This window comes from Echinococcus granulosus, assembly GCF_000524195.1.
Source record: "Echinococcus granulosus chromosome Unknown EG_S00070, whole genome shotgun sequence".
NCBI classification, from domain to species: Eukaryota; Metazoa; Platyhelminthes; class Cestoda; order Cyclophyllidea; family Taeniidae; genus Echinococcus; species Echinococcus granulosus.
Window position 1 is genome coordinate 294,306 of NW_020170450.1, and position 19,346 is coordinate 313,651.

Here is a 19,346-nt window from a genome sequence, read left to right on the forward strand (position 1 = left end):
TACCTCAATTGGGATAAATCCTATTCCTGCCTGGTGTTCGACCTTAACCCTCAAGGTCATTGAGTTCAGTTCAGAGCTGCTTAAGATCTATACAAGATGTATTTCATACGTATACAAAAGCCGAAGGCTGTGTGTGTAACCGAAATTGACCTGATGGCAATAATCACCTCAAAACAATTAAAGGTAGAAGTGGATCGTAGTGGCCCTCCCCATGTGCATTCGGCACACTTACCTAAGCAGTAATACCAGTATGTTAATAAAGAAATAGTGCATAAAATTTAGCATTTTGACAATCATAAACGGCCCACTTCTGCATAAACATTTTCACTTCGATGGGAGATGTTCTAAGGTTCCCATTTGTTGTGTTCAGCCTGAGGTCTTTTCTATAGAATCAGCAATACCAGAATCAGGTGGATCACAAATGGAAGACGTATGCATGAGCTGATTCATGTCTCCGCCTAGAAGCAGTCGCCTAATTTCAGAAGGGGACACACACCATTGGCCACAATTTTGAGATCAAAGCCCCTCCTTAATCCGAGTTTATTTCTTGATGTTTCAAGTCTTCTGGAGCAGTTCCTTTGAGTCAATTCCGTTTGTGGAGTTACACTCCACATTCCATTGACAGATTCGATAAAACTTTTGCTAATTTGAAAGAAGTTTCGAGCAGCTTTAGGGCGCTGCTAGAAGATATCATGGTATTAGACATTTAGAGTAATGCAATTATTATCTTAATTAAAAAAAAATAAGGTCGAGGGCTTCATTTAATCCATTTGCTACATTTAAAGACAGGTATTACGATTCACTGCCCCCCCCCCTTCCCTTTCTGCTTTCTTCTGCCAACACTGGCAGGCGATTTGGCTGGCAGGCGTAGTCATGCCAACGACGTATAAATGCCTCTTAAAAAACAGTCGAGTCATCTGTTTACGGAAAAGAATTCCTGGTCAGGTGGCATACATATGCTTCAATCTACCAAGAGAAAAAAATTACCATCTATTGGGGTGTCGCCAAAGTAGACAATGACACGGTATTTAGATAAATTAGCTACTTTAGAAGGGGACATCTAGTAGCAAAGGCATAAAGAGGTAATAGATGTTGTTTAAATACCCTTATAAACTCAGTAACCGGGATCTACTTATGCCTTATCTATACAAGGACATTTTTCCTCTCTCTCAACCTCTCACCCTCTAGGAGTGTAGCCGCCTGAGTCTTGTCTGAAGTCGAAAAAGTTGTAATATTAGGCCAGAATATGTACCGCTGACACACGGAAAGGCTGTGAGGGGCTATTGGCATGGCTCCAAGGCCATGCCGCCCGGCGGAAGTGCGATCACACAGGCTCCGGTGTCCGCGTAATCAAAACGAAGAGCTAAACAATCACAGCAATACCCCCTACAAGCCTGTCTGTTGTACGAAAAGAAATTAAATCGAGTCCAAAGTTGCATAACTCCCTAGTCAAATATGCCATGTAGCAATTGAAGAATGCGCTATACGCCGTACCTGTACTAGAATCCACTACTTAAATGCGGATTCAGCGACCCCTTTCTGTTGGTAGATAAGGCTTACTCACTAATGTTAATTAATAGCATTATAGATCTCAGTAATGGCCACGCCGACTAGAAACAAGTCGTTGAAGCGCCTGAGCATATGGGCGTCATGTATAAAACTTTCAGACTACTTGACGGTCTTGATTTATTGCAATAAATCATCATAAACACGATCTAGTTTGAACATGAAAGTGTACAAAATGACTAGTCATGTTCACGATTAAAAAGTCCACTAAACGCAAGTAACCAATGCCTCGAATCACACTCGTGACATCAGAAACATGGACTTTAATACGTCAAAAGAGAATGACCGTTGAAACGAACATCCGCTGTGCAGCGTGGCAGCGCTCTGATACTTAAAAAGCCATGTTTTGTGCGCACAAGTCACACTGGAGTTACAGTTCAGTTCAGTTGTTTATGCACATCAGTTCCTCTGGCGCCAGTTCCTTAATTGGCGCCATTCAAAAAGAAGGAAGGATCAATAGTTTTGATGGGCTTCCGCTTCACCTGTCACGTTCTTCTTTGCTGCGCAATCAGCACCCCAAAGATTTAATATGAATGATGAATTCGACAGTGTGTCACATATATGTGACGCGGGCTGACCCCACAAGCTTTTCTTAACCATCACATCACACACTTGATTAAAGTCATGTAAATAGGAGTTAGAAGGCAAGAAATGAAGGAATTTATGCTAATGAGGGTGTTAATAAATCAAACCGAGTTGCATACATTAAATGAAAAGTTTTTTGGCGACATTTGTACTACGAAATTTTAGTGACTTGTTTTCAACATTTTTACAAGTATGCTGAGAATTCCTTCCCTTTGGATAGACATATTTAAAAAAACTGATTTATAAAAGTGTGAGCTGACCGATAACAAAATGGAATTTTTTGGTAAATGAGCTTAAGAAAAGTTTTGTCGTAAATTTAAGGGTCTTATTAGACCTTTCATATACTATCCTTTGTTAAATAAAATAAATTCTCCTTTTCTTTTGTAAACTTATTACTTTTAACTGATAGTAAAAGGAGGTAAATTTAGTTATGAATTATATACTACTGAATTCCACCGTCCAATTAAGTAAACAAATCTGTTATGAGCAAAGTGAACCAATGAGTCCGGAGTGTACAAAGTATTGCATTTTTATTGCTACGGGAGCACTTTTAGAAGTGCTCACTGCTTTTTATTTAAGTAAGTTAATTCGATGTCTAGGATTAAATAGGATTGCGTTACTCTTCCATCTACAAGAATCGACAGCTGCGCCACACATTTCATGAGAGCCCTTTAAAATGATGTAAAAGCAATTCCATTAAATCTACTAAATAATAAAGGCTTCTAAATTTGCGATTGTTTCATGATATTCATCATTCTCCAGAGTAAAAGAGTACCTAATTCGAGACCACGTATGAGTAAATCGGTGGATGCACATCCCTTGAATGCATGTTATCGTCATTAATAACTACCCAGGAAAGGGTTTGTATGGTAACTAATTTCTTTCCAGGCGATTAATGCACCAAGTGCCTTGATTGGATCGACTGGTAGAGCCTCGAGAATGACCTTGAGGCTGGTTTGGAGGTCGTGTTCAATTCCACATAACCGCCCCTCCTTTCTTATCATTACCAAATCTTTTCCAGTTTTGCAAAAAAAAAGAGCTGTAAGGGTTTTTTTGTTTCGTCTGCAACAATGACGCATCGCTTTTATGCACTAAGTCAACCGAGGGGTTGCAAAATCGATAAAGGTCTGCTCAGCGACACGTGCGCAATAGCGATGAGTATTGATTTTTTTTTGGCACTTTATAAAGTTGATTTTTTTCGTAATTCAGTTATTAATTTCTGGCATTTTTGTCGTATTTTCCTTATGCTTCAAACAAACAAAGACAAATTCACGTATTTTTTTTTTTCTAGATGAAAGGGAGAAGAATTATCCTCCTTTTGCATATTTTTTGAGAATTTATGCTCACCTTGGCAAATCGTGATATCACGACTGTCACGCGTTGTGTGCGTGTGTGCACTGTCGTTCGATAATCGTGCCATAGGTGCACCGTCCCCCCGAGCGTAGCTCCAATTGGTTCACCTTAAATGGCTGATTGTCGTGCGAATCCTGTTTGTGGTGTTTTTGTTTTCGTGTTTTGCAAACGGGTTGTCGTGACATGACAGGCTTGATCACAATCTGCTAAAGCCACACTCACGTTTGGTGGGAGCATGTAAAAAATTATTTAGTAGAAGAGGGTTAATTTTGGCTAAAAAAGGGATGTAAAGTGGTTTAGAATGCTTAGAAGGCTTCAAACAATTTTAACTCAATTTATATAGTGCTTTGACGGGATATAGGGAGATTTCTTAAAAAAAAGTGATGCCTGATTTGTTAAGGTGAGTTGGTTCAAGAGTGCATGATTGGCCATAGAAATGAAGATAATAGGAGGTAGTTGGTAGAAACTTATTTAAAAAGTGCGAATTTTCAAGAAGTTGCTTTCTGGATTGTGGCAGAACTCATTGCGACTTCATCATTTAACGTGGAACCGTGAAATGCATAGTATTAGGAATAGGAAGTTGTTAAAGTGGGAACAATTCGAGGGAAGAAAGAATACATCTCGTCTAACCCACTACCCAAAATTCATCTTCCATAGTAGGTTATCCAGCTGACTCTGTAGGATTATTTGAATGCATTCCCATATACATCCGTAGATCACAACCAGCTTTCTTCTACCCCTTATCCATTCATCTACCCTGGATTCATCCATTCATCCTTCCGTACATCTATCCATCCTATATCTATCCATTCATCCTATATCCATCCCGTATTCGTCCTGTGTCCGTCCATCCTGTATCCATCCCTCCATCCTGTTTCCATCCTGTATTCATCCTGTATCCATCAATCCATCCATCCGTCCATACATCCTATATCCAACTATCCATCCATCCCTCCATCCTGTATCCATCCATCCTCTCTCCACCTATCCTGTGGCCATCCATTCATACATCTTCCCATCTATTCTGTATTCATCCGTCCATCCTGTATCAATCCACTCATCCATCCATTCATTCATCCATCGCGTACCCATCAATCCATATAACCATCCATCCACCTATCCTGTAGCCATCCATTTATCCATCTTCCCATCTGTCCTGTATCCATCCATCCGGTATCCATCCATCCTGTATACATCCATTCATCCACCCATCCATTCTGTATCCATCCATCTTATATCGATCCTGTATCCATCAATCCATCCATCCCTCCATGCATTCTGTATCCATTTATCCATTCATCCATCCTGTATCCTTACATTCATACATATTTCCATCTTTCCTGCACCCATTCACACATCCAAATTTCCATTTGATCTGTATCCATACCTCCGTCCTGAATCTATCTATCCATTTATCCTGTAACCATCCATTCATCCATCTTTCCATCTATCCTGTGTCCATCCCTCTATCCCACATCCATCCATCCATCCTGAATCCATACATCCATTCATCCTGTATCCATCTATCCATCCTGTAACTGTCTATCCCTCCAGTATCCATCCATTCATCCATCTTTCCATCCATCCTGTATCCATCCATCCATCCTACCATCTACCCTGTATTCATCCATTCTATTTCTGAAAGATCTATTTTCCTGACCAAGCATGCTCTATTCCTTCGTCTATTCACCATGAATTTCTTTTATTTTGGATCCATTTACCCATCATTTGGTAGGTTCACTCGACGATTCACCCATCATAAACCCATTTCATTTCATCCTTTTTCCTTTAGTCCATCCATTCCTCAAATTTCCACTAATTGCCTGCTTTTTACCCAAACTCTCCCCTTGGATAATGTTACCACAGTGTTCAGAATCCGCCCGTTCCCATGCCTCCCTACCCAGCTATTCATTTGCGCCCACCTATTCGGCCCATATAATTCACCTTTTCCTGTTCATATAAAGGCATTTTATGATCTTGAGGCGGAGAGAAATTGATCCACCACCTTAACCCAAATCCGCCAAAGTCAAAAGCGTAACCATAGGCGGTTCCACATTGTACTCAGCGAGGCCCACCTTGAGATCCTTTCAAGCCTTACATGTCTGCTTGCACTGACTAACTGGGTTTTCGTGTAAGGTTAAACGACACGACTGCAAGGAAATCACACCTCTGACCTGCATACCTCGATGAGACTGAACACTGCCCTGGAATTTGTTTACCTCAGCGAGAGAAAAGTCTTCGAATTATAAATTACCGACAGAGCCCACCCAGGCACGGTGAAATTCGAGGAGCACATGTCGCTTTGCACATCGACGCGTTTTTAAGTCACCCTCATTTGTGTATGAAAATCACACAACAGTTTGACCTTCTCCCTTCCACATACAAGTCATTTCCAAATCGGACACTGACGAAACACAAAACAAGTCTACATAATCGGCATCTATTCAAAAGTTTTAGGGCCAAATTGCTGCTACAAGATGTATCGCAAAAAAATGCACAGAGATTTGCGGAAAAAGATAGGTTGAAGAGGATGATAGATAGACAGAGAGAGATAGAGGGAGGAAAGAGTACTGCGTTCGGGGAGGATGATTAGAGGATCGGGTGAAGACGTTTGAGCACCTTTCCAGTCAGAAATCTACCATTGTAGTGAATTACACTGAGTCTACAAGAAACAAAAAAAAAGCTGCTCAAAAATACTTCCGCTTGCACTATGAGCGGTAAATCATATCGATTTTTCACCTTGTAAGTGAATCAGTGAGCAAAAAATCGACGAAATCGAACTAGGCCATGAGTGGCGACCCATTGATTAATTGGTTTATCGATTTCACAGTGGATGACTGAGCTAACTTCGAGGAACTTACCAATAAGGGGACAAAATAGACCAATTAAATTCTCTCTAGTAAGCTTCCACGCACGGTCACAGGCAGGCATTAGTAGATGTGGCAAAAAAGTCGATTTAGTGTGACATGGTGCGGGAGCGTCGTTTCCTCCTTTTCTCCAACGCCTTTGTAATAATCATAACGGAGGGGGTGAACGTTCCCAAAACACCATAGGTAATTAGCAGTGCCAAACCGGCATGCAAACCGACATTGAAGGGTGAGGTATCATAGAATATGTACTTCTCCTTGTCCGCCAAGCCCTCTTTCAGTGTGACTGCTGAGGCGAAATGCGCGAGGGCAATGAGAAGAAGACAAAGAACTGACATGGTTCGGTTTGTGCACGAACACGGAGAGAGAGTAAAGCGAGGCAGAGAGAGATAGTGCGCGAACGTAGCTACACGAGGCGCTAGTAGATGAGCCTTAAGCGTGCGACGGACAGGCAGGGTTTTGCAACGATTCCATTGGTCGGCTTCGCTGCGTGATTGGTCTACAGCCGACCAATCAGTTGCGAGGGGGCTACTATGCCTTCTCTCGCGGGATGCCATTTCTTGTACCCTGGCTAACCGAACACGCATTCTCTACTGCCTTCTGGAAGTGACTCGAGGCAGTCGACTTTGCATTCACTGCCAGAGACGTTTTAACAGTACGAATGATGTGGCTCAAGCTTGTCAGAAATGGTACTAATCCCTCATTTACTTATCAAAAATAAGTAGACGGGCAGTTCCCTACGGGTCAAGTTCAGTTTCCCAGATAGAAGAGGCTTGAGGTGGATTGGGAATATTTTCAAAGGCTCAAACTACTTCAAAGACAAGAAAATGAAATTCTACAACTGATTATAGTAACAAAAAAGCGAAGTGCCAACTTTGGAGTTCAACAAAGTCAATACTTCTCGAGGAGAAGGAAATCAAAACCAAGTTGACTTACAGTCATTCCCCAGTGTGGCAGACATGAGAAGGAAGTTTACTGAGAGGCTATTGTGGGGGTAATTAACGATTCCTGTGTCTTTTTATGGCTTAATTATAATGCTCCTAATGACCCACCATCTGCCTGCATAGTGTTGGCGCTTAGAAACCGTCTCTGAAGTAGTTAAAACGTTTCTTTCCAAAGCTTTTACTTAAACATTTATTAGTAGCAATTTGTGCTTACTTAAAGGAAGTCATTACAAGTGACGATTATAGACGGCTAAGTTGGTAACGTGAGTAGGATTCACCCAATTAATGGTTTACTGATTTTTCGCTGATCCTGCTGATGATCGATAATCGGTTATCTTAGCAACAATCCCCTGTTGCCAAGACAGCGTTTTGCATTGAATAACACGTGAATTGCGCGGTATTTTAAGTACGTGTCACATGTAAAAGTCATCACAAGCGATCACAAGACGCCGTCACTTCACCACAGAATTTACCCAAGTGAAGGGTGCGCGTGACATGGGGAAAAAAAGGCTGAATAAGGAGTACTTTAAGGGAGCGACTGGTGCAATCAAAACTGACAAAAATTAATTATTGTCCATTTTTTTGGCAAATTAATAAGTCATGCGTGAATGCACTTTTCCCAGTTGTACTTTCTCTGGCGGCAAACCAAAAAAAGGCAACAACAGATAAATGTTCTCGCAATGTAGGCAAGGACGCTATTTGGGTGGTTTAAACACTTTATTCCCATATTTCCACTGTATCTTAACTTAAGAAAAGTTATTTGTAATCCTGATGGAATGTCGTCTGATGGAGATGTTTGACACGTACTTTTCCAAATGCCTTATATATGAAATATCACCTCCTCACAACTGTCACCCTGTTCTCGGATTTTTCAATCCGTTTTTTTAGATGAAAATGAATTTGACCACAAAATTGGCGTGACATTGCCATATTCTTTTTAACTGCAACTGGAGAGATTTTATTAGGAAAAATTTTCGCGCATAACTGGAAAAATTAGAGGACACTATCGAATGTTTAGGTAAGTGTGTAAAAAGTACAAAAAAATATCAAAAAAGTGTTTCTGCCCACTTTCTTCCCGAGGAGATTCAAAATCATTATGCGGACTTTTATTGGCCAGTTCGCTTGTTCAAAAAGTAAAAGCACATCTCATTTTAGAAAATAAATAGAAAAATGCTAATAAACAGGCTGTTCACAAGGTATTTATTCACTAAATAAATCAGGAAAAATAATTTCAATGTCAATTATCGTTCTGTCTTTGAACAACTCACTTCTCATCGCTTCCTTCGGGGAGGTACCCTTCCCACTTCAACGAGCTGTTTGATAACAATTGGAACCATTGTCACAGATGTCAGCAGAACGCCATAGACTACAAGGCATGCCATTCCAGCGTGGAAACCGACATCAAATATTCCATCGTTGTAGCTAAGTAGTTGTTGATTGCCCTGTCGTCTTACTTCTGCCAGAGTCCATGCTCTTGAGGTGCACACTAGCAGAAGTAACAAGCCGAGAGGTATCATGACGACACTGTACTTAACGCTTGGCTTAGCGAAACCTTTTATAGTAGGGTGAAGGAGGTCAAGGTCTTCCAATTGTTGCGTCTACTCAATTAACAAGCGAGTTATTTCTCAACACACACTTTCAGTGGGTGAATTTGTTAATCACTCTACCAATCAGCCTTTCAGCTTGTGCCGATGGGTTGTTTCCACACTACCCACCTCTCTTTGAAGAATCCATCCCTCGGTGCCAGTCCTTTGATTTGATTGGCATTCAGGCGTATGTTTTCAGATCTCCGCCAAAACCGCAATTTTTTTAAAGGAGACCTTTAATTAACTAATTTTGACTGATTAGATGATGTATTCATCAATCAATAGTCACACCTACCTGGACTCCATTGTTGCGTTGTCAGTTATCGATTGATTGCTTCCGCACCAATCAAATTGCAGGATCTTTAACGCTACAAATTTTTAAGATGTCATGCGCCACATTTCATTATTCTTTATATTTAAAACGCCACAAATAGGTTTTATTAGTTGGTTACCCATTTCAAAGCAGTTTAACGTCATATCTGAGTAAATTTTATCCCATAGACATTAGTTATCTGCCATACCTTTTGACGCTTCCCTAAACAAGCCTTCTAAAGGCTTCACCTTGCCCTCTCTTACCAGTGCATCTCAATAGTCCAAACTAAAAATATTGCGAAACCACTGTTTTTGTGCATTCTGTGAAAAATACGACCTTACTGTTCCCTCGCTCTTTCTCACTCGTTTGGATTTCAGCCAGAAAATGACATTAATTCCCAGTCTCCTAGGCAAAAAAGTAGATATTGCGCCATGTGTAGAGCGTTAAAGACACTAAACCTGCCCACTCACGTGTTATGCAATTCAGTGATAACTTTTCTTCATCAAAGGCGTTTTTTACCGACTTGAAACCATATTCAAGCATTTCTACACATAAAAAGGTTGGAAAACCTTTGATATTAACCTCGATGGGAAAAATAATCTGGCGGGACATTTGGAAGCAACCAAAGGTTCAATAGATCTAATCAGGACGGGGGGGGCGTGTTTTACCGGCTTTTTTTACATTAGGCTATTGTAAAAGCCCTAGACATTACAAGTTTTAGAGATGCCATTTCAAGCTTTTTGTAAAAAAAAGGAACGAAATGCTTTGATTTTTATGAAACATCGTCCATTTCTCTGCCGAGGTGTTCCATGTCGGTAGGATAATTAAAGATCAAAGTCGGTGTATTTGAATGATCATAAAATAGAACTTATGATTGTTATCAGGTAAGAAAGAGAAAAAACCTAGCATACTGCCTATATCGAAATCTTTTGCAAAAACATTGACAAAAAGATCATTTCTTGGCACTTCAAAGTTGGTTGAGGGATTGAGAGGTCCCCTCAGTGACGCCTTCTAACAGGACTTGCCGACATTTGCCTGGTTGATTTGTCCAAAATGTTGCTGAGGGAAAAGTTTTCAAGTGGACAGACTTCAGCAGTAATTATTGGTTTATCTTCAACAAGAGAAAAAAATACTGGTGGATAACGAAGTCCGCAGACCATCAACTTAAGCCGTCTTCCAGGAGGTGTAACAACGCATCCCTTAGAGGCGCTGGAGAGGTAGTGAGTGGATCGTTTCGAGGTGACCAAAGAAATGCTTGCTTTCATAACAAACGTCGAAGTAAAAAGGCCTATTTCTCATCACAAGTCAGTTGGTCGGTCTGTCAAGAAGCGGTCTAAAATGCACGGTGCTGCGAATATTTTACGGTTAGTGCTCCTCTTGAAGCAAGACTGGAATCATCCCGTCGCTTATTGTGCTCGATCAACACAAGCGCGGTACAGACGTCGGTATTGAGATCTTTGCCTCCCAGTTACTCCAAATGGGATTCCACCGGTATCCGTAGTCGCGGACATCAACACCAACTCCATGCAAGGCTTCATAACGTTGAAGTGGTAGTTGACCGCAAATGTCCAAAACAGGCTGATGTGGCCCCACTTTTTCCCTCCCCCTGTCTTGTTTTGAGTGGCTTCTTCGTCCCCTTCTACACACAGACACGCATTGGGTTGACCTTCACGACAAAGTTAACGATAGCCACCGTCAGGATAGAGTGAAACCGCCTACACGTAGACGATGTGATGGTGAAATCCGCCTCACGGAAAGAGGGGCCATCTAATCATGGTATGATTTCTCTCCTTTTAATTACACATTGTAGAGCAGAAATTAAAGGTCACCATCTCCACCTCTTACACCGCACGGACGACATTCCTCTTCATTTGTGGAAGGAGAGAAGGCGCTTTTAAAATAGGACAGTCTACTACAAAGTAAGTCATTTAGGCGGCTTCAAAAACAGACAGATAAGATCACATAATCCTTTTAATTTGAAGTGAAAACAATTGCGGCACTTTTAACCTAAAGTCCTGATGCCAAAATGCGATTTTATTCCAGTGAGAAAGTTCTAGAGACCACGGACGGTTAATAGAGCCCGATGTGACCTCAAGCATCACTAATTGAAGGTCTCAGTTAAAAATTAGATCAAATGGGTGGTCAAAGATGGTAGTCCACAGGAACGCCTCAGGCTGTGAGACTATCGCCGAGGCTTTTCAATATCCATGTGGAACCTCTACATTGTTCCCCTGTAGGCGTTAGGGTAAGTGTCGCAACCGGCATTTACGCATTTATTGAAAGGGGATAAGATACATAGTTGCCAGGGTGGAGGGTGTAACCCCTTGGGTGCCGTCCACACCCTTTGCTGCTTATGAAGGTGGAAGATTATGCGAATTAAATCCAACAAGTGGCCATCCTTAATCCATTAACTGTGCATAACCAACCACGTAGAATATTTCGCGGCCTTTCACGAGATGCCTACGCTATGGCTCTCAGAGGGGGGGTGAAGACGTCCGAGGATGTTCCTTACGACCTTCACAAACAAATGGTGCCAGTCTCCCTGAAGGAGGTCAAATGACTAACCATGTGAGAGGCCGAAGTCAAAGTCCAGCTTGAAGGGCCTGAACTTAGCCCTGAGAGGAGGTTCGACCCTGTTTAATATTTCTGAGGACAGTGCTTACAAACACATCATTTTCCTACACAGTCAGACAGATGGATTGTAAGACGGAGAATGCGATGTCAAGAAGGCAAAACAGTGGCGTCCGCGTGCATTGTCATCGGTACGGACAACAAATCTCATCCTGCCTTGATAACACATCTTCGATACCAGGGATCGGCCTTGTCGTGATAACGGGAGAGTAGAGGCTGAAGAGGTGAATAATGGCTCAACTTTATTTGGAAGAGTGCACCTGAAGGCTTCACGATGTTCCACGGTGTTTTACAACTTTTCTCCTCCCGATTAACTTTTACCTCTATTTGCTATTTAATTCCACTGATGCTATACCACGTCTAGGCAGACCCATTAGGTGTTTTGACTTCGTAAACTTCACTTTCTTCATTCGTGGCAAAATGAAGGCCAACGACAGGCTCCTTCAATTTGCCAAGCAGGGCATTTGTTGTCGGCCCTTTAATGTTCAATTTTGCCGCAAGTAAGTTCTCTCCCCTAACTTATCAGACCCGTGTTTTTCCTCCCCTATTTTGACAACCTCCTCGTGATAAGCGATGTCTTCAAGTCGAATTAACTTGACCATCGACTTGCAGGAAGAGCTCGCATTTTTTCGGTGAATCAGGCGAGAAGAAGCGAGATTGAGAGAAGGAGATAAATACTAACTCAATCTAATGCTAGACCAGACTTGTGGATCTTCTTCCAAAAAAATTGAGAATTTTTGCTACTTAAGAAGAGTTCCCTCATGCCTTTTCACAACCACACACCCATTTCTTCGTCAGTGAATCTTCCTGTCTTTTCAACATGCTAAAAATACACTAGCTCATAATGATGAGCATGGAAAGGGCTTTTTATAGTAGGGCTGAACAAAACATTTAATTTTTTTTCTTATTATCAGTGAAAATGTGTACCAAACGGTAGAGAAAATGTGGCGAAAGTGTTCGAGTTAGCCTGTTGGACGAAGGGACAACAACATAAATCATTCAAAGCAAATCAGGTTGGTGGCAATTTCGGAATGCCAAATACGGGAAATATACAGGTTTGTTTAAATGTCTGTCCCATTGGCCGCCAAACTTGTGCTTTTATGCGGCGACGCCAAATGTCGGGAACGAAAGAAGCCCTCTTATTTTAGTAGCTATAAAAGAGCCTTATTAGACTGGTAGAAGTAGTAAATGTTTACTTATTAACAGCCCTTTAAAAATTACCCCACAGCTCGATTTGCTTGGAAGAGTCGAAAACACCGGAAATGGCCGACCAACCGGTCCATCGGCCCACCGCATTTCATTCGTGCCTCTGCTATCTCGACTTTATTTAAGCATGGCGGAGACATTTTCACCACAGGTGAAAGCCATTTGGCTGAACTACTTGCCCGTCTGTCTGCATGTCTGTCTTTCACCCCCCCCCCCCCAGGCCTTGCGTTCGTCCCACTAGACGGCCAGTTCCTCCGGACACCCCGTTAAAAGGCTCCAATTAGACTCAGTATCCTGACAACTACCTCGGGGTTCACGCAAGAAATATGTTTTAGAAAAAATGTGTCTTCTTAATAATAACTAAAAGGCAGAAAATCTTTTTGTAATCAGCCCTATATTGTGGCGGTGACATTAAAATGTCCGAGGCCTGAAGCACCAATGAATATTTCCCAATCAGGTGTGAAGTGGACTCGGCGATTCCCTGATTTCAAGCATGCCAAACAGGCTTAAAAGAAATGGAAAACATTTTATTTTTCTCCGGAATTTCTAAGCCTATTTTTCAAAGAAAATAACTAAAAATGAAATCAGATTTCTGGTACTGTTTTGTGCCGATCTTTGGAAAAATTTGAACATAAAATATTTAGACAAGCTTCTGCGTGATCAAGTTTGAAAGAAAGGGGAGGGAGGTTTTGGATTAGGTGGTTTTAGGGCGGTTCCATCGTCTCAACGCAGAGGCGGGGCCAAAAAACGATGTCCGGTGCATTTCGTCTGCAAGGGAGTGGGAAATGCCAACCTACTTTACCACTAAAACCAGGGAGGAAATTTCCCTGTTTAAAGGAAATTGTGATGGCTACACGATTTTAAAAACCACATTTTATCCAGCAGTCTACACTCTGGAAGCATATTTGCCAACTCGTTGTCTCAAACCCTTAATATCACGGAAGACGGCTCTAAGACCTTAGAACAAGTGTAGAGGAGAATGGTTTCTTCGCACACAGAGGCCCTTCACAGCCTACGAGGGAGTAGACGCAAGCCTTCATGAGTTAAACCGGGGTCAACCACCACCGCCCCTATGACCACACAATACCTGCTGAAGTGAGCATGAAACACCCTCTGGAGGTGTGGGAATTCTATCAACATCCATGACAGAAAGCCATCATCAAATCGCCTTCCTTCATGCTGTCATCTTATCGCCCATTGACAAACAGAAGTGTCGTTGTTCCCAGTCCAGCGGCAACTGTAGCAAAGAAAGACGTGCGTGCGTGTGTGTGTGTGCACCGAGGCAGGAGGGACAAGTGACATCACGGCCGTCTTCCATCCCCTGCTATCGCGTCACGTAGCTGCATACCAGCCTGTAGGTGCATTCTACTTTTTAGAAGAAATTCGAACACTACTGCAAAGATAACCCGTGATAACAGTAACCTTACATCACACATGATTGGCTCTATGATTTGCCTTAAGGTCAAATAACACTGATACCTGATTGGCCGATTTTACCCACAAATTGAGTGTAAACTCTAATACAAAAAATGTGTATATTCTTCGGTTTTGCTCTTTTCCTTTAGTCAAAACACCTTTTTGTAGATTCATTCTTTGCTCTTGACCTCTGGTTAATCATCGCATATGCAACTAATTCGTGTAAGACGTCATCTTTATCCCCCAGATTATTCTTATTACCTCTCTAATGACGATTACCACATTGACATGACACCGGGCAACCATGCATAAAATAGAATGGAACGATGACGATCCCAGTACAATACAAAGTGCAGGAAATTTATTGCGTTTACTTCCACACCAAGCAAGTTTGACGCGATGCAGTCTCCTGTGGTCTAAAAGATTCTCCATTGCTGGTTAATTTCCCGAAAGAGAAGACCTGAGATTGTTAAAGTTTTCCTTAACGTAGGGAAACTATACATTGATACGTTAGGTCTTGGTCCCGTTGCTTAATTTAGGTGGCTTGATTTAAACCGTGCAAAAAATATGCGGAGCTGAATTCAGGCGGTTAAAAACGCTTTACAGGCAGCGCTAAGCAAAAAAAAATTAATGGAAAAGGAAATTCGATTTTTTTAACATTAGAGATAAGGTTTGAGATGCCGACAGACTTTTATAACCGGGACACAAATCCAAACGATTAAAACAAACCCCTAAAACCATTCTGACTCGAAACCAGCAGCTTTTAGATGGAACATAAAAAAAACTTACATAAATAATTATTTAAATGTCAGAACAAGTGCGATTTGCAGATCTGAGCAAAAATTAAATGGCCTCACTAAAAATACTCACAAAAGTGGCGCTTATTTTGCAGGCAGTTTAATATTCACTTGCATTAATAAAATGAAATGCAACTTCTAACCAAGTAAAGAAGACGCCATCAGAAGCATGCATAAATCAAGTTTGCCTGACTATAAAAGGGTCATAAATTTACTTTGCTTCTTTTTATTTTTAGGCATAACATATTAAGTTATAAATGCGGAAATCGCATCCCAAACAAGTACAATGATCAGAATATTTTAACTCCATTGTTTTTTCTAGTTTGGCTGCAACGATTGGCAGTAAGAGCAAATCAAATCGGAACACAATCCTCTAAGTGAAAAATAAAAGCGACTCTAGCTTATCGAAACGAGGAGAACAAGTCCTATTGTCTTTGTTTAATAAACACGTTTTAAAATGCGCATTAAACCTTTTGTGTGTTAAAACAAAGAGGTTAACTCGGTGTTCCCTTCAGCTACTCTTTCTTTCGAATGTGTATGTTCATATTTAAAAATCGAAGTATCAGGCGCAAGATTAAAGGTGTTTTAAAAAATTTATTAAAGGAATATGCCTTAACTGGATATAATCTTGTTTGTTTATTTATGTAAAACCAAGGAAGTTGAAGCCTTTTAAATTAGTAAAAGCGGAACTTAATGATAACAAAGGTACGCTAGAACAAATGCTGCAACAGACAGCAAAAGGCATCGCCTTGACAGACCATCACTGTCCGCCATGTGCAAAACTGGTTTTAGTCGTCGACTAAATATGGACAAACATTTGACTCCAGCAGTACCAATGAAAAAATGTTTCATGTAACAAAAGATGATAGAAGAATTTGGGCACAATAGGGCCATTTCTTCTAAAAATTGTCCACACAAGCCTAAGGCAAACATTACCACTTCCTAGCGTTTTGCCCACCACTTGTTAAAATCAGCGCATCAACCAACAAAGTGCTCTGATTAAAAAAAGCTGGAATTAATGAATTAGGTTGATTTGGTAAACACACTTTATACTACTAATTTAGATTTGTTTTATTTCCCTGTAAGAAAATTTTATGTCCAAGTCATCTTAAAATTGGCGAGATTCGGTGATGTACACCACGTAAATTTCCACCTTGCCAGGGCAGCCTTTTGGGGCTGGGATGTAGTCAATTTCTTTCAGCACGGTACGGAAATTATAAACTGATTTATTGCGACCTGGGGGACGACTGAAGGCGCTACAGAATATTAAACTGGAAGAATTTGACCACCTCAAGCCCCTATAAAGGGAAGCAATAATAATTACAATCATCCACAAAAAAATATAACTTCGTGAGAGCGCATTAAAATGAATAGTCAGGGAGATGTTACATACTTCCCCTGACAAAATAAAAAAAAATATTTCAAAAGGTGTTAGGACCGCAGAATTTGACGAATACTGACACACGTAAATAAACAATTTATCATGGAAGCAAGATTCTCTCCTAGATAGTCAACAAAGTCGAGAACGCAAAGAAAGTGAAAGGATGAAAAAAAAAACACTTAAAGCTGGTCAAAACTATTAAATTTGGCTAAACCTTATCTACCTCGTAAGGACGACGGGAGGCAATCAAATCCGACCAGAAAGAGTTATTAGGTCGCCTTTTTTTAATCCACTTCATCACATTAACCTCTTGTAGGTCGTAAAGCCTTTCAGAGTGGGCGCAATTGACTGTGTAAACACGACGAAGGTGTTTTGTACTTGTACAAGTTGAAATGGTGGCTGCCCACAGTTTGAAGCGGGTACGGTGGGGAGTGCCGAAACAGCATAACACCCAAAAGTGATGGACCACTCAAAGATGGATTTCGCATAAGGCTTCTGAAGGACCCGTTTCCGTGCAGGTGAGAGGAAGAATTGGATGTAGCTAATAATTAGGAGGGATAGAGAGTAACCTGTCTCGAGGGTCAATCAGATTTGTTTATTAAGAATAATGGAGGTGACTAGTTTACAGCTCAATCAACTAAGAAGGGTAAGTTGTGGAAGGTGGCGAGAAAATAGAATTCACCCACAAATCATTCATTAACAACCGATAAGAAGCTTCAATCGCTGTGACAACATTCGGTCTGTTGTTAACCCACTGATTGACTGACTGTCATGCAAGATAGCGTTTGTATTTCAGCATCCATTCTACGGACTGTTTACTGCCAAGACACACATCGCTTCTACACCATTGGGCCTGTGTGGAAGAAATCCACTTTTCGAAACTGCCAGAATTAGTCAACTAGTCGCGGAGGAATAAAATCCAATTCACGGCTTTTTAAAGAAACTGCATCAGTTGATCCATATCTTATTTCATTGAAAAAATCTTTCCCTTTCCTTCTAATTCACACCTACCCTAGAGATACTGGTCATCCTCTCCCAATGAGAACTGGAATGGACAGACAAAAAATAAGGAAGAAATGGCGATGGCAATAGCTGCAACTGGGTCCAATTTTCTTTCCTCCAGAGGTAAAGTGCTCTTAAAGAAGGACTTTTGCCAAACTCCTGCAACCTGATTGGAGGTGCAATTAGACGAAGCCTTGCAGCCCCTCAATTTGCCCTTTTGCTGATCGCATAGACTAGGGGGAGAAAAAGCAGCCCCAATTCTTAGACTCTGTTAATTTTAGACAGTACCAGTGGGTATGAGGTTTGAAGGGCGGCCACACAAGTGGGGAACGAAATGTCTGTCTTTCAGTGCACATAAAATCAAGTACCCGTAACCCAGGTATCAGTCCACTTTAATTGCCTTGGCACCTTCACTTTATCAGAAAAAAACCAATCACGATTAGGTAAGTTGATTTTGTTTCAACCAAATTTTTGCCTCCCTTCTTTTTTGTAAAATGTAAGATAAAACAATAGTTTGTTGTTTCGAGAAAAATTCGTCATTTTTGGGCCAAGAACTTATTGAAAATTTTCCACAAATAATTTTTCATATCGTTACAGTCAAATTCTCTGCTTTTTTCGCAAAAAAACTATCAAATCAATCTATCCAAACATCATTGGATAAAATCCGATGATTCAAACAAAAGGTGGGAAAATGGCGCCAGCCGAACCCACCAATCACCCATGTCGTCGCGACTTGTGGCCCAAAATGTAGGCGACAATGTTGATGGAGGAGGTGATACCAGTTAGGAGGATGTAGAGTATCACCAACGTAATTCCAGCATGATACCATGGATTAACTTCCGTCAAGTCGGCCACCTCCTTGAAGCGCTCCGGATTCGCCCTCGCCTCCTCCAAGGTGTGAGTGGCTGCGAGTGCCGTGCAAATAGCCACCAGGAAGAAACACGTTCGGTGCATGGGAGATGCAGTCGGGTTAGTGAGGTACTACAGTCCTGTGGAGGGGATCATTGCCTAAGGTCAGGGCAATAAATTTACCAATAAGAGAACAGCTTCACTCCTATTGGTTAAGCCAGATCTCCGCGTCTATTAGTGGGAAATAACAGTGTTAAGGAAGGACTTAAATCTGACGAAAGTTGTGTCAACTCCTCCGTTTTAGAGGCTAGCTTAACCTAAATGAGTGTCTGGACGTTTGGAGGAAGGGGAGGAAAACAACCTTTTTACTGGTGTTATCCTGGGTGGAGGATGATTGCTAGACGCTATTAATTTAGCTCCACAACGTAACAAGCCTTGGGAAGTAATTAGGAGCGCCGGTCGCGCGTCTGCTTGGAACAATTTTTTTCCCGGCTCATCTTAAAAATTAGGCTTAGGACGAATGAATGGGGCTTTAATAGTCTCGAGGATCATAAATTCTGGAAAGATGGCAGATTAGGTATCAAGAGGGTTGGTGTGATTGGTTGAAATTGGCTAGTGAATAAATGCACCAATGGATGAATCAGTTAGGTTACTGTGGCCGAGATCTCGATAATGCCCGTGTGGACACACGTTAACAGGTTTTTTTCAACTAAAACCTGCCTCTTAGGTGAAACCGATCTTCACATCCACGCAAATTGCTCTCGTAGATCTGCTTAAATAGGTAGTTAAAAACCGAAAAAGGATGTATTGTCATCCCCACATCTCTTCACAACATGGGCTGTATCACAAA

At 41.3% G+C, this 19,346-nt stretch overlaps 3 protein-coding genes across 3 annotated transcripts; 1 reads left to right on the forward strand and 2 right to left on the reverse strand. All coding sequences in view use genetic code 11, as the record gives it.

Moving 5' to 3' along the window:
- Positions 1-6,460: 6,460 nt before the first annotated feature.
- On the reverse strand, positions 6,461-6,928 carry EGR_07132 (hypothetical protein; the record flags this gene model as incomplete). Its single annotated transcript, XM_024496381.1, has 1 exon — positions 6,461-6,928. The coding sequence occupies one exon, from the start codon at positions 6,926-6,928 to the stop codon at positions 6,461-6,463; it is 468 nt and encodes a 155-aa protein (XP_024349222.1).
- Positions 6,929-9,689: 2,761 nt separating this feature from the next.
- EGR_07133 (hypothetical protein) lies at positions 9,690-15,645 on the forward strand (the record flags this gene model as incomplete). Its single annotated transcript, XM_024496382.1, has 7 exons — positions 9,690-9,773; positions 9,968-10,029; positions 12,783-12,900; positions 13,617-13,715; positions 14,617-14,689; positions 15,074-15,137; positions 15,501-15,645. The coding sequence occupies 7 exons, from the start codon at positions 9,690-9,692 to the stop codon at positions 15,643-15,645; spliced, it is 645 nt and encodes a 214-aa protein (XP_024349223.1).
- Positions 15,646-16,372: 727 nt separating this feature from the next.
- EGR_07134 (hypothetical protein) lies at positions 16,373-18,601 on the reverse strand (the record flags this gene model as incomplete). The annotated part of the gene is made up of 4 exons (XM_024496383.1): positions 16,373-16,562; positions 16,953-17,186; positions 17,668-17,880; positions 18,366-18,601. 4 exons carry the CDS (start codon positions 18,599-18,601, stop codon positions 16,373-16,375), a joined length of 873 nt encoding a protein of 290 aa, XP_024349224.1.
- Positions 18,602-19,346: the final 745 nt, after the last annotated feature.